The sequence below is a fragment of the Hemitrygon akajei genome, chromosome 5 (genome assembly GCF_048418815.1).
Source record: "Hemitrygon akajei chromosome 5, sHemAka1.3, whole genome shotgun sequence".
NCBI lineage: Eukaryota > Metazoa > Chordata > Chondrichthyes > Myliobatiformes > Dasyatidae > Hemitrygon > Hemitrygon akajei.
Window position 1 is genome coordinate 141097552 of NC_133128.1, and position 15958 is coordinate 141113509.

General features: G+C 42.0%; 2 protein-coding genes across 11 annotated transcripts in view; both read right to left on the bottom strand.

Annotated features, from left to right (window-relative positions):
- The window catches only part of tmem237b (transmembrane protein 237b), a 43196-nt gene extending 42437 nt beyond the window's left edge, over positions 1-759 (bottom strand). For all 3 annotated transcript variants that reach the window (XM_073046689.1, XM_073046690.1, XM_073046687.1), the window contains exon 1: positions 656-759. In XM_073046689.1, the coding sequence (XP_072902790.1) occupies positions 656-676 (21 nt within the window). In that variant the 5' untranslated portion in view covers positions 677-759. The remainder of the gene's footprint in view (positions 1-655) is intronic.
- Positions 760-6074: 5315 nt separating this feature from the next.
- Positions 6075-15958, bottom strand: part of LOC140728241 (MAGUK p55 subfamily member 4-like) — a 70368-nt gene continuing 60484 nt past the window's right edge. For 6 of the 8 annotated variants that reach the window (XM_073046707.1, XM_073046713.1, XM_073046712.1 and 3 more), the window contains 5 exons: positions 15197-15277; positions 13665-13758; positions 10456-10564; positions 8083-8217; positions 6076-7512 (listed from right to left, as the gene is read on the bottom strand). In XM_073046707.1, the coding sequence (XP_072902808.1) occupies positions 7321-7512; positions 8083-8217; positions 10456-10564; positions 13665-13758; positions 15197-15277 (611 nt within the window). In that variant the 3' untranslated portion in view covers positions 6076-7320. Of the gene's footprint in view, positions 7513-8082; positions 8218-10455; positions 10565-13664; positions 13759-15196; positions 15278-15958 lie in introns of all 8 variants that reach the window. The other 2 variants (XM_073046710.1, XM_073046711.1) reach the window with 1 other exon arrangement.

Sequence of the window (15958 nt, forward strand, 5' to 3'; positions counted from 1 at the left end):
AGTCTCCAACCTGCCAGCATCAATATCAATTTCTCTAACCTCCAGTAATCACACCCCTCTGTTTTTCTCCCTCCCTTTTATTTTCTTCATTCTTAAGTCCCTCTCATCCGTCTCTTCCCCTATCCTGCTGTCAATACCTGGTATATATATAGACTTCTCCCTATAGATACTGCCTGGCCTGCTGTGTTCCACCAGCATTTTGTGTGTGTTGTTTGAATTTCCAGCATCTGCAGATTTCCTCGTGTTTGTCAATACCTGGTCATCATTTCTTTCGGATCCCCAGCTCCTTCCCTTAATTCCTTGTCTTTTCTACCTATCACCTCGTAGCTTTTCGTATAATTGTCTTTCTTTTCTCCCACCTATCTTGCCCCTCGCCTCTCACCTGTCAGTTTGTGCTCCTCCACTTCCCGCTACCCCTTTTGGGTTTCTGCCCACTTCTTTTCCAGTCCTGATGAAGGTTCTGAGCCCGAAAAGTCGACTGTCCTTCTCCCTCCACAGATGCTGCCTAACCTGCTGAGTTCCTCCAGCATTTCGTGTGTGTTATCCCCCTCCCAGTGTACTCAGGTCCTGAGCCCAAGAGCAGTCTTCTCAACCCACCCAACTCGGACGACCTCCCGTGGCGTGTCCCGTCTACCCGCGGTTCTCTCCGCCTTACCTCCGCCTGGTCACGCTCCATCTCACTCGTCCCGTTGCTGTAGCATCCCAAACATCTAGGGTCAACGCCTGCCACACATCTACATCCGGGGTCACCTGAGCTCGCGTCAGTCTTCGGGAGGGGGCGGGCTGGGAACCGCTGATTGGTTTTCGTTGTCAGGACGGGCGGGGTCATGACTTTGATTGATGGTCTTTGATTGCCGGCGGCTCCCACAGATATTGATCGCGAGCTCTTCACCTGAAAACGGTGATGGGTGACGTTCCTGCGCAAGTTAAATGGCAAAAAAGGAGGGATTTAACTTGTTGGAGTCATATTCCGTCCCAATTACAAATCACACACTCTGATTATGGACAGCCCCTGTGCAGAAGAAGATCGAGGATGACTTGTGTCTGCTCCAGGTCTGAGGTGGCAGGTGAGCCCAGTGTGGGTCCTGCAGACTGTCACAGGTGGGGCAAGAACCCTCGACTGGGTCATTTTAAGACAGTATAGTCTTCCTGTTTAAATGTATCCTCCGTTCTATAGTTCTATAGATTCAGGAACAGTTCCTGCTGACTGGAGGGTGGCTAATGTTGTCCCACTTTTCAAGAAAGGAGGGAGAGAGAAAACAGGGAATTATAGACTGGTTAGCCTGACGTCAGTGGTGGGAAAGATGCTGGAGTCAATTATAAAAGATGAAATTACGACATATTTGGATAGCAGTAGAAGGATCAGTCCGAGTCAGCATGGATTTATGAAGGGAAAATCATGCTTGACTAATCTTCTGGAGTTTTTTGAGGATGTAACTATGAAAATGGACAAGGGAGAGCCAGTGGATGTAGTGTACCTGGACTTCCAGAAAGCTTTTGATAAAGTCCCACGTAGGAGATTAGTGGGCAAAATTAGGGCACATGGTATTGGGAGCAGAGTACTGACATGGATTGAAAATTGGCTGGCTGACAGGAAACAAAGAGTAGCGATTAACGGGTCCCTTTCGGAATGGCAGGCTGTGACCAGTGGGGTACCGCGAGGTTCGGTGCTGGGACCGCAGCGGTTTACAATATACATTAATGATTTAGATGAAGGGATTAAAAGTAACATTAGCAAATTTGCTGATGACACAAAGCTGGGTGGCAGTGTGAAATGTCAGGAAGATGTTATGAGAATGCAGGGTGACTTGGACAGGTTGGGTGAGTGGGCAGATGTATGGCAGATGCAGTTTAATGTGGATAAATGTGAGGCTATCCACTTTGGTGGCAAGAACAGGAAGGCAGATTACTATCTAAATGGAGTCAAGTTAGGAAAAGGGGAAGTACAACGAGATCTAGGTGTTCTTGTACATCAGTCAATGAAAGCAAGCATGCAGGTACAACAGGCAGTGAAGAAAGCTAATGGCATGCTGGCCTTTATAACAAAAGGAATTGAGTATAGGAGTAAAGAGGTCCTTCTGCAGCTGTACAGGGCCCTGGTGAGACCCCACCTGGAGTACTGTGTGCAGTTTTGGTCTCCAAATTTGAGGAAGGACATTCTTGCTATTGAGGGAGTGCAGCGTAGGTTCACAAGGTTAATTCCCGGAATAGTGGGACTGTCATATGTTGAAAGATTGGAGCGACTGGGCCTATATACACTAAAATTTAGAAGGATGAGAGGGGATCTGATTGAGACATTTGAGATTATTAAGGGATTGGACATGCTGGAGGCAGGAAGCATGTTCCTGCTGATGGGTGAGTCCAGAACTAGAGGCCACAGTTTAAGAATAAGGGATAGGCCATTTAGAATAGAGATACGGAAAATCTTTTTCACCCAGAGAGTGGTGGATATGTGGAATGCTCTGCCCCAGAAGGCAGTAGAGGCCAAGTCTCTGCATGCATTCAAGAGAGAGTTAGATAGAGCTCTTATAGATAGCGGGGTCAAGGGATATGGGGAGAGGGCAGGAATGGGGTACTGATTGTGTATGATCGGCCATGATCACAGTGAATGGCAGTGCTGGCTAGAAGGGCTGAATGGCCTACTCCTGCACCTATTGTCTATTGTCTGCTCCTGCGGTGTGGATTCAAGGTCCTAAAGGCATTTTTTAAATGAAGGGTTGAGATCTTTGAATCTCCCTCCAGAAATCTGGTAATCTCGTGCCATGACAGTTTGGAGTGTCTTTTTTGGGAATGTGATTGTTACTATGCAAATGACACGCACTTGGTCTCCAAATGTGCACTGCAACACAGTGACTGAAGTTGGGTTGACCCGGGTTTTGGACAATGTAGTTTCCCATTTATCCCAGAGGTTAACTCTAGTCTCGTGGATGATCAATGTGAGGTAATCAATGGTGGTTTAACTTAATGTAATCATATTGAGATTAATGTTATAACTGAGCAATAAACTATCCTTGGAAAAAAGTACAGTCTACGTTTCAGGACTCCTGCTGAAGGGTCTCGGCCCTAAACGTCGACTGTACTTTTTTCCATAGATGCTGCCTAGCTGCTGAGTTCCTCCAGCATTTTGTGTGTGTGCTTGGATTTCCAGCATCTGCAGATTTTATCTTATTTGTGATAAACAATCCTTAACCATTTAGGGAATAAACATTTATATAATCATTGGAGGAAAGTATACTGTAATCATAGAAGGAACTATTCTCTTTATAGTTGGAATGATGTTCTCTAACTGGAAGGTTAACATATCAACCTATCATTTTGAAAACTTGCAACCATTGGAAGACTAATCCATTGTAATCATTGGTAAAAATGCTTTGTAACAATTTGTAAAATGATCATTGAGAAATAATCCAAACAAGTGAATAATTAACATATTGTTGTAATAAATAGAGGTTTAATATTGATAAATAGGATAATATTTAGTGATCATGTATTATAATATATTATGATCATAATGTAGTGAAATACTACAAATCAGAGTAGACTCATGACATCAAAATGGAAGATAACATTCTGCAATAAATGGAGGATTAATACATTAAAATTAGCTGATTATTTAATAATTAGTGGACAATATAGTATAATAATTAAGTGATTAACAGCATCAAGATCTTTATTCTCTACTATACAGAGGATAATGTAAATATTTTTAAGGATAATACAATTTTTAATAGAAAGAAACAAAGTGCTGTAATAACTGGGGGGTGGGGCGTTAGTATTGAATAAATTAAAAGTGGTTTCCAACCTGGGGTTTATGGACCACTTGCTTAATGGCATTGGTCAATGGCAACCCCTGAATTAAAAGTGATGTTCTGTAACTGTATTTTAATACAATGATTAGGGGAACAAAATTCTGATAATTGGGGATTAGCGCAAGTCACCGTACTATAATTAATTAAAAAAATCTTCCAGAATGATAAACTGCAAAAATTGGAAGCTACTATACTATAACAAATGTGTTAACATAGTGTAATTATGGAGCACATTAACAATATGAAAATTATAAAAAACATTAATCGGGTAAATAGTGCACCATACTACTTGGAACAGCACTAACAAATGGGGACTATTACTGTAGTGCCTGGAGATAGCATCATATGAGAGCTGACCATTATAAAGTACTGTAATGATAGTATATGTCTGACATATACTTCAATCTATGTGGATTAAAGTTTGGGGATAACTACCCTGAACTTAAGGATGTGTATTTGAGGTCATACTCATTAAAACAGTAATCATTTAAGATGAAGGAGCAAACCAGTGATAAGCAGGAGCACATCCACCAATAATTACCTGAACCTGAAGTTTCATGTGTATTTGGTTTGCACACTCCCTCCAGTAGCATTCAATTTTAAATTGCATGTGCTGGCCTTGCAACTTACGATACAGCTGGAAGGAGAAATTGGGTTGACACAACACAGATATGAGTGTTGGTATAGATATGGACCCATCCTTGTGTAACTTTGACAGATTGAAACTGGGTTGTACTTGTCCATCATCACAATTTTTCAATATGAGGAATTCTGTGAATCATTTAGGGCAGTCACATTCCAGGACATGCCCTCCTCTCATTACTACACTCAGGGAGGAGGTATAGGAGCCTGAAGACCCACACTCGGTGATTTAGAGACTGCTTTTTCCCCTCCACCATTGGATTTTTGAATGGCTCATGAACACCACCACATTATTCCTGTTTTTTGCACAATTTATTTCGTAATTTCTAGAAATTTTATGTCTTTGCACTTGTATTGCTGCCACCTAACAAAAACTTTCACATCTCATAAGACAGTGATAACGAACCCAATTCTGACCCTGACTTGGTCTGTAGCCTACCGTACCTTGGCGATTCAAGTGTTTGTCTCGATGCTTCTTAAATATTGTGAAAATACCAGCCTCAGCCACTTTCTCTGGGTTAATAATACCTGGCTGTTGTGTGAGTTAAGAGTAAGTGTGAAAAATTCTCTGCCAGACGTATTTAGCATATTTCAAGAGTTGAACATTACCATATAATTTTATGTTGAAAAGAAAATCTTATGGGACTCTTTACAACTCATGTTCTCAGTATTATTTTTATTTGCACAATTTCTCTTCTTTCTTACTTCATTTTTTGTCAGTATAAATTGTCTATGTGTAGTTTCTTTGTAAAATTCTATTTTAATTCTTTTTGCTGTAAGTGGTTGGAAGAAATTAAATCTTAAGATACGATATGTTACCAAATACATACTTTGATAATGAATTTACTTTGACCTACAGTATGCTGAATGGAAATCCAGTTTAAGTATGAAGAGACAAATTTCCTGAGGCAGCCACAAGTATGGGGACACTTCTGCTCCACAGTAACCTGATTTTAAATGCACAACACTTCCCCCCCACCTCCCCAAGAAGTGTCAACTGATTGAATTCACCAATTGAATGCAATATAGGAGCCATGTAATCTGTGTTTCAAGTTTATTGTGGTGACTAGTCACATGAGTAGGGGCATGGTGAAAGCAAAGGGAATAAGTTACACTTTCTTGCTTACTTCATGGCAGATTGTGGCTTGGGACTGGCGGAGGTCATATCTTTGCTGGCCACTCAGTAGCGCTTCAAGATTGTATGTTCACTAATTGCTAATAAGTGATGAAATAAAGGATTCGACTCTTTGGAACAATCATTTCATTGGAGCCGAGGGTGCGTCGTGCAAGAATAACAACCCTGTGGCCACCGTAATTGTTTTGTCTAGATTTTGGATTAGTTTTGCCGCTACATCCAATATCAGGAGCACTGCTGAAGCAATTATTTTGTTTAATATCTTAGCATAGCTCCCATCTTTCCCATTTCATCAGTTCAGGCAAGAATTGGCAGCTTTAGAACAGGAGAGGAGGAAGCTGGAAAATAGACTGAAATTGAATTTGGAAAAATTAGAGCATGTATGAAGAACCAAATTCTATAGTTCATATCAAATGAAACAGACAACTAACAAAGTGAAACCCAACAATCATTACTTTTATTGAAAAAGGATCTAGTGCTCTCTCAGCATATATGACGGATAAATTCTTCCCAGGCTTCCAGCCACGTACAGGTATCGATTTCAATTGATGTTTTGAAGACAATCTCTGCTATCTGCATCAGGGATGATGTCTGGACATGTTTAGTCCGGTGGATGAGGACTAACCAATCAGTCCCCTGTCATCTGTCCCTCCTGATTGGTTAGTCCTCATCCAATCAGGTTTCCGCTGTCTCACCTTATTTACAAGCTCAAATCACAGTTTATGCAAGTCAAAGATGACCTGGGTCTCAGGACGGCTGGAGTTTACAGGATTCTCTGTGAATGCAGAGCAGTGTATATTGGCCAGACGGGACGCATGGTGGAAAACAGGAGGTGTATCTATTTGGGTTACCCAGAGAGATCAGCGGCAGCGGAACATTGTATTCACAATGGCCACAGGTTTGACTTTGATGGCACAAAACTACTGTGCCGTACCAGTGGCTTTAGGGACCACCTGGTGAAGGAAGCCATTGAAATAAAACTAGAGGAAAAGGATTTTAACAAAGCTAAAGGTCTCACTCTAAGTAAGAACTGGAATTTGATTGTAAGGGAGGTGCCACAGCAGAAACCTGATTGGATGAGGACAAACCAATCAAGGGATGGATGATGGGAGTATATATACAAGTGGACTAGACATGCCCAGGCATCATCCCTGATGAAGATGGCAGAGCTTGTCATCAAAATGTCAGTTAAAATCAATACCCGTACTCGGCTGGAAGCCTGAGAAGCGATTATTACTTTTATTATTCATCATGAAATATTTATGCACATCTACGTTCTACTCCTCTCCCAGTATACATAGTTCACAGCATAAAGAGTGCTATGCCTAGATTTTTTACATAACTTTTCTGAAGCAAATTTGCAGCTCATTGGAACAAAATTGCTCAGCTCTGTAGTTTTCCATTTGACCTGCAGGCATCAATAACAACCAAGCTCGGAAAAGCACAAGTTAGATACAGAGAAAAGCTTATCTAGACTAGCCCGTCAAATATTCCCTGCTAGGTCCAGTGTTAATTTCATGCAGGGTAAATATCAATCAAACAATCCTGCAAAAGCATGGGTTAGATACAGAGCAGATCTCATCCACACAGAGATATTAATGTACCAGGTAAGGTACAGCTCAGGTTTACATGTAGTGTACATATTACACTATCTCATCAAACAGCATACATTGGATATCAAGTCTAGGTCGCACTAAGCAAGTTACCCATCTCTGACGCCTCATGATATAGGAATTAACAGCCTGAGTCTGAATTTAGCCAAGCTGCAGGCACCCAGTGTGAACCAGCCTGTGCCTCTTTAACAACAGAAAGTAGTTGCAAGCGAGTGTCCTCAAGCTCATCATTCACAATCACAGAGTCAAACAAATGCCCAAAGTAGTTCAGCATCTTCTCAGATACATCCTGTATCTCTTGTAAATCTTCCTCCTGTTCACAAAAATAAAAATCAGTGAATGATAAACAGAAAGAGAGAGTGATTTTGGGGGAGACAGTGATGGGGAAGAAGTGCACTAAGATAGGAGCAGGACTGTAACATAAATAGGCAATCAAAGAGTGCGTAGAGTGGAGTTATAGATGAAGGGAACTAACATTTCATATTTGGGAAACCCAGAACTCTCTTCCATTGAGACCTGTTGAATTTAGTATTATTTTTGAGCAACACACATAAAATGCTGGAGGAACTCAGCAGGTCAGACAGCATCTATGGAAAAGAGTACAGTCAACATTTTAGGCCTGCTGAGTTCCTCCAACATTTTGTGTGCGTTGCTTGGATTTCCAGATTCTGCGGATTTTCTCTAGTTTGTGACTGAATTAATATTTTTGATTCCTTTTTTGTAACTTAGTTCAAAATTGCTGTAAATACATCAAAAACCCCAAAATTCCTTTATCCCAGGTAATGGATCAAAACCCCTTCCCAATAAATAAGTGCCAATGAGTTGGAATTATGACACGGAAGAGGTTATTCATAGCATTGGTAAATATATAGGGCTAACTCACCTTGAAAGACCTGTTGACATAATACTCGGTGATAATACTGCTATGTGCACGAGTCTGCTGGAGACGTCTAATGTTTGGAGGTTTGATGTATATAATGAAGGGTTTTAGCTCCTTTGTTCGTGCCTCTGGAATTCTCTGTGCAAAAAAAATGAAAGCATTTGACAGGATACTGTAAATCTACACTGGTGAATCTACACTGTAACACACACACACACACACACACACACACACACACACACACACACACACACACACACACACACACACACACACACACACACACACACACACACACACACACACACACACACACACACACACACACACACACACACACAATGCTGGAGGACTCAGGCAGCATGCATGGAACTGAATAAAGAGTCAATGTTCCAGGCTAAGACCCTTCATATCAGCCTGGAATGGTGATTCTTTATTCCTTTCTATAGATGCTGACTCATTTTGTGTGTGTTACTCTGGATTTCCAGCATCTGCAGAATCTCTTGTGTTTACCATTAACACTTAACTGTCCTGTGATTTTGAACTCACTTCCTGTGCTATTAGTGACTTCTAGTGCTACTCTTATTCTCCCCTCCACCTTTTGTCTATTACTTCCCCTCACTTGGATCCTGCCAGCTGTTGCTCTACCTCTTCCCTCCAGCTTTTTATACTGATCATTTCCCCTCTAACTTTTGGTCCGGCCAAAGGGTCTTGACCTGAAATGGCGAATGTCCATTTCCCTCCATAGATGCTACCTGACCTGCTGAGTTCCTCCAGTGTTTTATGTTGTGCTTCAGATTCTAGCATCTGCAGTCTCTTGTGCCTGTCTCACTGTAACATACCCAGTTCAACTTAATTTGACACCCCTTTCACCAAATATAACTTCTGACTCATCCAGTAGAGAATTTTACTCAACCAGCCTTCATGCACCCAAACAGTGATACCTCCAGCTGGTATCTGGTGAATATCCTTCTCTCTTAATGAGAAGAACAATTCAAAGTACTCCAGAACTGCTCTACATATAAAGAGTAGTTTACAATCTGTCATACAACAAATGGATTCATTTGAGGGAAGTTAATTCCAATAATGCAAATGCATACGAAGTTAGATGAGTTTGCATAGCTTTCAGTAGATTATAATAATGATTATTAGCTAAACAGAGTTAAGTCTTAGACTGAGGTATACAAATTCAAGTACTTCAAAACTGCTATTCACATAAACAGAAGTATTTTTTCATCCAGTCATACAACTATTTGGAATCAGTTTTAATATCATGGCATATGTCATGAAATTTATTGTTACGTGGCAGCAACATATTGCAAAACATAATAAAAATTGTAAATTATTACATATACACACACATGCACACGTTAAATTAAATAATAGTGCAAAAAGAGAAAAAAGTACTAAGATAGTGTTCATGGGTTCAATGTCCATTCAGAAATCAGATGGCAAAGGGGAAGAAGCTGTTCCTGAATCGTTAAGTATATATATAGTTAGATCCCAACACTCAATTTCTTGGTAGAGTGGTGGAAGTCAAGTCAGTCAGGATCTTTGAAAAAGCACTTAAGATAAAATAATTTACATGACTATTAAGAAAGGAAGCAGGACTTTCCTGCAAGAATCTGAAACTATTGGGTTGAGTCGCCCCCTCACATGCCAGAATGAACCACTGAGCTCGTATCACTGAGCTGATTGGTAAGTTGAAGAAGAGTTAGAAGTGATGCAGAATAGTGAGAGGGGTCCGATTGAAGGATTTAAATAAGCTTGAAGAAAAAGGATCTACAGCCCATCAAGTCAACATCAACTGTCTATTTACACTAATCCTATTTTATTCTTCCTACATTCTTATAAACTTCCCCCTAAGTCAACCGATCATCCACACACTAGAGATACTTCATCTACAAACCTTCACATCTTTGCAGGAAACCGGAGCTCCCAGAAGAAACCCATTTGGTTACAGGGAGAATGTGCAAACTCCACACAGACAGCTCTGGGGGTCAGAGTTGAACTCAAACTGCTGGATGTGAGACTGTAGGTCCATGAGCTGCACCACCTGCTGTCAACAGCATGGCCTGTTTCTGTGTTAATTGAGTCTTTGTAAAGTAAAAGTTTCTGATTTAGATGGTTACAAGAGAATAAATGAAAAGATTGAGATAGGACTTTGGTGACAAAAGTGAGGCCACCTATCATAAGATTGGGGGTTGTCGAATATGGTATTGGCTAATATTGGGCATTTCATTGTCAAACTATTATTAAATGGACATGAGCTACCATGCAGCCTTTGAAACTGGAGGGATTTATGCCAAGATTTGACCATACTGTGAAGAGCAGACAAGGAAGAGCGTACTCTTCTTTTGGTAGGTAAACACTTACCTGTGGTTCGAGGTCTATGACGCAAATTAACCCTGAATCCAGAATCAAGCGTACAGCCTCCCTGCTGGTGCCATAAAGGTGGCCTTTGTATTCTCCGTGCTCCAGAAACCTGTGGTCAGAAGGAGGTGCTGTACTTCACAAACAGAATGACAGCAGCTCATGCTCTCTCGCCACCACCCCCCCCCCCCCCCACCCCCCGTCATTTGGAGCTCTGCTCTGAGTGTAGGAACAAAAGTGACAGGAAAAGCTGATAAAGCTTTGGTCAAAAGTGACTGCTTGTTCAAGAAATCAAGACACTACAGTGATCACATCCAGTTGTTGGAAACAATAGGACTTTTTCCCCTTTTTGTGTATCTTGCATTGGTTAATTAGCACAATGGTTAAAAATAAAAACAAAAATCTAAAATGAAAACAGAAAGTCTGGAAATATTCAGAAGTACAGGCCACATCCCTCAGTAGAGAAACAAAATTAAATTTCAGATGGGTGACCCTTTGAGGCCCTCCTAGATTTTTATTACAACAACACACACAAAATGCTGGTGGAACGCAGCAGGCCAGGCAGCATCTATAGGGAGAAGCACTGTCAACGTTTCGGGCCGAGACCCTTCATCAGGACTAACTGAAAGGAAAGATAGTAAGAGATTTGAAAGTAGGAGGGGGAGGGGAAAATGCGAAATGATAGAAGACCGGAGGGGGTGGGGTGAAGCTGAGAGCCAGAAAGTGATACAGAGCTAGAGAAGGGAAAGGATCATGGGACGGGAGGCCTAGGGAGAAAGAAAGGGGGAGGGGAGCACCAGAGGGAGATGGAGAACAGGCAGAGTGATCGGCAGAGAGAAAAGAAAGGAGGGGGAAAAAACTAAATATATCAGGGATGGGGTAAGAAGGGGAGGAGGGGCATTAATGGAAGTTAGAGAAGTCAATGTTCATGCCATCAGGTTGGAGGCTACCCAGCTGGTATATAAGGTGTGTTTCTCCAACCTGAGTGTGGCTTCATCTTGACAATAGAGGAGGCCATGGATAGACATATCAGAATGGGAATGGGACGTGGAATTAAAATGTTAAAATGGCTACTGGGAGATCCTGTCCACGTCCCATTCCCATTCTGATATGTCTATCCATGGCCTCCTCTATTGTCAAGATGAAGCCACACTCAGGCTGGAGGAAGAACACCTTATATACCGGCTGGGTAGCCTCCAACCTGATGGCATGAACATTGACTTCTCTAACTTACGTTAATGCCCCTCCTCCCCTTCTTACCCCATCCCTGATATATTTAGTTTTTTCCCCCTCCTTTTTTTTCTCTCTTTCTGTCCATCACTCTGCCTGTTCTCCATCTCTGGTGCTCCCCTCCCCCTCTCATCCCATGACCCCTTCCCTTCTCCAGCTCTGTATCCCTTTTGCCAATCACCTTTCCGGCTCTCAGCTTCACCCCACGCCCTCCGGTCTTCTCCTATCATTTCACATTTTCCCCTCCCCCTCCTACTTTTAAATCTCTTACTATCTTTCCTTTCAGTTAGTCCTGACGAATGGTCTCCGCCCGAAACATTGACTACTCCTTTCAACGGATGCTGCCCAACCTGCTGAGTTCATCCAGCTTGTTTGTACGTGCTTATTTGACCACAGCATCTGCAGTGTACTTTGTGTTTACTTCTTCCTATAGATGCTGCCTGGCCTGCTGCGTTCCACCAGCATTTTGTGTGTGTTGCTTTAATTTCCAGCATCTGCAGATGTCCTCGTGTTTAGACTGTTAATAGTTTACTAAGTCAGTGGTAATATTGGATGGTCTTTGATTTACATGAGAGATTATGATTTTGCACACTTTTAAGGTGTCCATTTATTCAGACAATGCTTGCCCTCTCATCTCCGCTGGAAGATGAGGTTCCTAATGTTGGGAAAAATGTCCTTCTGGGATCTTCGCTTTTACTTCTGTTGGCGTTCAGGGTCCACCTCTTGGTGGTCATGCTCCAGATCTGCTTGCTTCTCTTGGTCTAACACCTCTGCAGTTTGCAAGGCTGGGCAGCTATTGGATGTATTTATAAACCTGAGACTTAAGTGGTTCAGTATCTTTGCACATCTTCTATGGTTGGAGAGGGAGCTGATGTAAGAAACCATGGAGAGCAGGGAGTATTTCTTGTTTCTCAGGACCATCTCTCAGGTCATTTCTGGTAATGCATATTTGCTCAAGATGAGGCAATCATGTTAGCTGTCAAGAAACATGGCTTTCACAATCAAAAAGTTGGTATTAATAGCTCAGTCATCTATAATAACCTCTGGATTGGCTATAATCCTCCTGACTTGCATTTACAAGTCAATGGAGCTAAATTACTTCACAATGAGACATCGAGGCAGATCATTTATAACAGTTGAAGGAGCCATAGAAGCTTTATCTGAAGGAAGCACAGGCAGAGGCAAAGAAAGCAACATAAATTGCCTACGTGCCTACATTTCTACTTCGAAACTAAGATCCTAGCTTTAAAAGACTTAACACAGTTATCGACTCAGTTGGTACTTCTCTTGACAACTTCAAACACTATGAAGTAAGGTGTGATTTTCCTTGGATTGCTGCTGACCAGACTTACAGATCATCTGTGTTCTTGTGCAGCATGGAAAGTGACAGGTGGATTCTTCAGTCCATCACTCTAGTGTGATCTACAAGCCAAAATACACTATAGGAAATGTCTTCATTCCTTCCTACTGCAACTGGTAACCTGAATTAGACATTGATTTACAGCCTGGTGCACATCAGCCTTCATTGGACACCTGAAGGCAAACTTGACTGAGCCCTTAAATCTGGAAGCACCATTACAAAAGACAACTACTCTGCCATAAACCACACATCCTGCCTATCCACCTTTGCTGTGTTTTCAGTGTATCAAAACTCCACCAAATCCCTCTCCTCTCAGTTTTTCTGCTCCATGCTTCAAGTAAGTTTTTGAATGGGAGACTGAGCTGAGGCTCTAACGTGTCAGTGACATTCTATTACTTTTAGATGCACTCAGTGAGCAGTCTAGCTGACTCCTCTTCTCACAGTCAATGACTTATCATCTTGGGTAGTTCAGAAAGAGAACCACTTCCAGAAGCATTATTATCTCACGCAGACCAGATCTTGTCCTGCTGGCTCTTCATTACCCAGAACTGCTGAAGTATTGTTTAAACAAAATTGTTGCATTTATCCCCTTCTGACTCAAGCAGCCGATATATCTACCTACCTGTGACTCAGTGCCATGGCTTCGAATGTTTCCCTGGAAACAAAATAATATTCCCGACCATCTTCCTCATAGCTGTTTGGTGACCTGGTGGTATCTACCGGAATAGAGAGGGGAGAGTAATCAGGATGAAATGGCCCTCCATAACAACATTCAAGAAACACAAGCCAGGTATGGACTGCTTCTGGCTTCTTTCCCCTTCCTTTCCAGTCCTGATGAAGGGTCACAGCCTGAAAAATTGAATGTTTATTCATTGCCACAGATGCTACCTGACCTGCTGAGATCCTCCAGCATTTTGTGTGAGTTACTCAGGATTTCCAGCATTTGCAGAATCTCTTGTGTTTCCTCCAGAACACACCAGGTTAACACACATTCTACCTCTGCTCTCCCTTCTCCCCCTTTGCATTCCACTTCCCTATAGGCACTCTTTCCTCTCTTACAGGACACTACCCCAGACATCCCACCTTGCAAAAACTCATTTCAGGGAGGTAGCACCCCTGCCTCCCACAACCCCATATCCCCCCCCACCCCCGGTCGACCTCCAAGGGTGTATGTAATACTTTCTTTAGTGACTTTGTTTAATCTGTAAACCAAGTTGGGTATATGCAGAAAATGTGACATTAAAATATGTACTTATATTATCATGGAGTCATTTTTTTATTCCATTACAACTTTAAGCAAGTCTACAGGGAGTTTGGCCTCATCACATAGGACATCAATTGAGTAGCTCCTTAGCAGCTAGCCAGCTAGTTTAAATAACATTAGCTATGCTAATAAACGAATGTCACCTGTTAAACTCACCTCAACATGTCTTTTACGGTCATTTAACCCACCACAGGCAATAGAAAAGTCACTGTTGCAAACAGTGTAACAAGCAACACTGTCATTATTTTTGACCCCTATTAGGCAGGTGTACACTTTAGTGTAGTCTGGGGTGAGGTATGTTTTATATTTTCTTTTTTTGGAACACTCTGCCACGGTGCAGCAGGACACTAAACTGAACTGATAGACAATGAAAAAGAGAGATAGAGAGGTCGACTGTAAAGCCCGCCCACAGAGAAAACTGATAGGCCTACTTAGCATGAAGAGAGACCAATCAGGATGCTCCCTCTCCCTCTCAAAAAAAATCAATTTCTGGGATATTGTATATAATTTGCGGGCGTCAGGGAGCCACTATCAATATGCGGGAGACTCCTGCAACTTCTGGGAGAGGTGGGATGTCTGCTACCCTTCCACTGAGATCTCATTCCCTCTGGGAGTTTGTCCTTCAGGAAATATTGTTGTTGTTACTATTTGGCTACATATCGCCTTTTGAAATCCAAAATCTGTCTTAGAGAAAGGTATCCATTAAATTTTGTAATTGAAAATCAGATGAAATGACTAGATTTGTGATCACTGTGTTATTTATAATGTTCACACTTGGCCCCAACCCTTCATCAACATCATGCTCCATTTGTAAACTGGCTAAGTAACAGCAGGGATTATGCAGAGAGATGTACCTCAGCATCTGCTTACCCACAAAGTATCAAACTTACGTGGTACTGGACTCTGGAACAGATGTGGGTTGGTCTTAATCAGTGTTCTTCTGAGTTCATTCACTCCCACACCTGAGGGTCCTATAGCGTTAAGAAACAAAGAAGGTAAGATAGCCTCTGAATCTTATTTATCACAGGTTATTCTTACCAGCTGGCTAACACTTTTAGCTGGATTCTAAAACTTGGAACCAGGCTGTGGGAGGACATTTGATCTCCTTTGTTTTGGCAGAAGAGTTGCAAAAACTGGCAAAACTCCTTTCTCCATGATCAGCACAGAGAGCCTTCCTTCCCATGGTTCAGCTTTCATTGATCCCATAGCTACAGCTTCACTTGTCTAGGTTTCAGAAGTGTAAACTTGACAATACACAGTTGTACCAGCATACTTCCTCCCTCAATTCCTCCATCACCTTCATGTTTCAATACATTCTCATTCTAGCAAACAAGGAATGGAACTAGTTTGAGATGTAAACCACAGGAAGAGTGAGACAGTGCTCTTTGGCAACCGGCCCGACTGTTCAAACATACCCTTCACAGAAGGTGCTAGGGGTTTGGTCTGAAGAATTGGCAGGAACTGGTTGGAAAGGTCAAGCAAAACCTGCGTCTGTGGAAATGATGCTGTCTGACAATAACTTGGAAGAATTTGGTCATCAGGTGTGATATGCTCAAGACTGCTGTACATGGCCTGCCCCCACTTCTCTGCATCAGGCATATAGGGACCTAAAGCAGGTGGGTACAAACTGTCACTACACCCCGAGGTTCTCC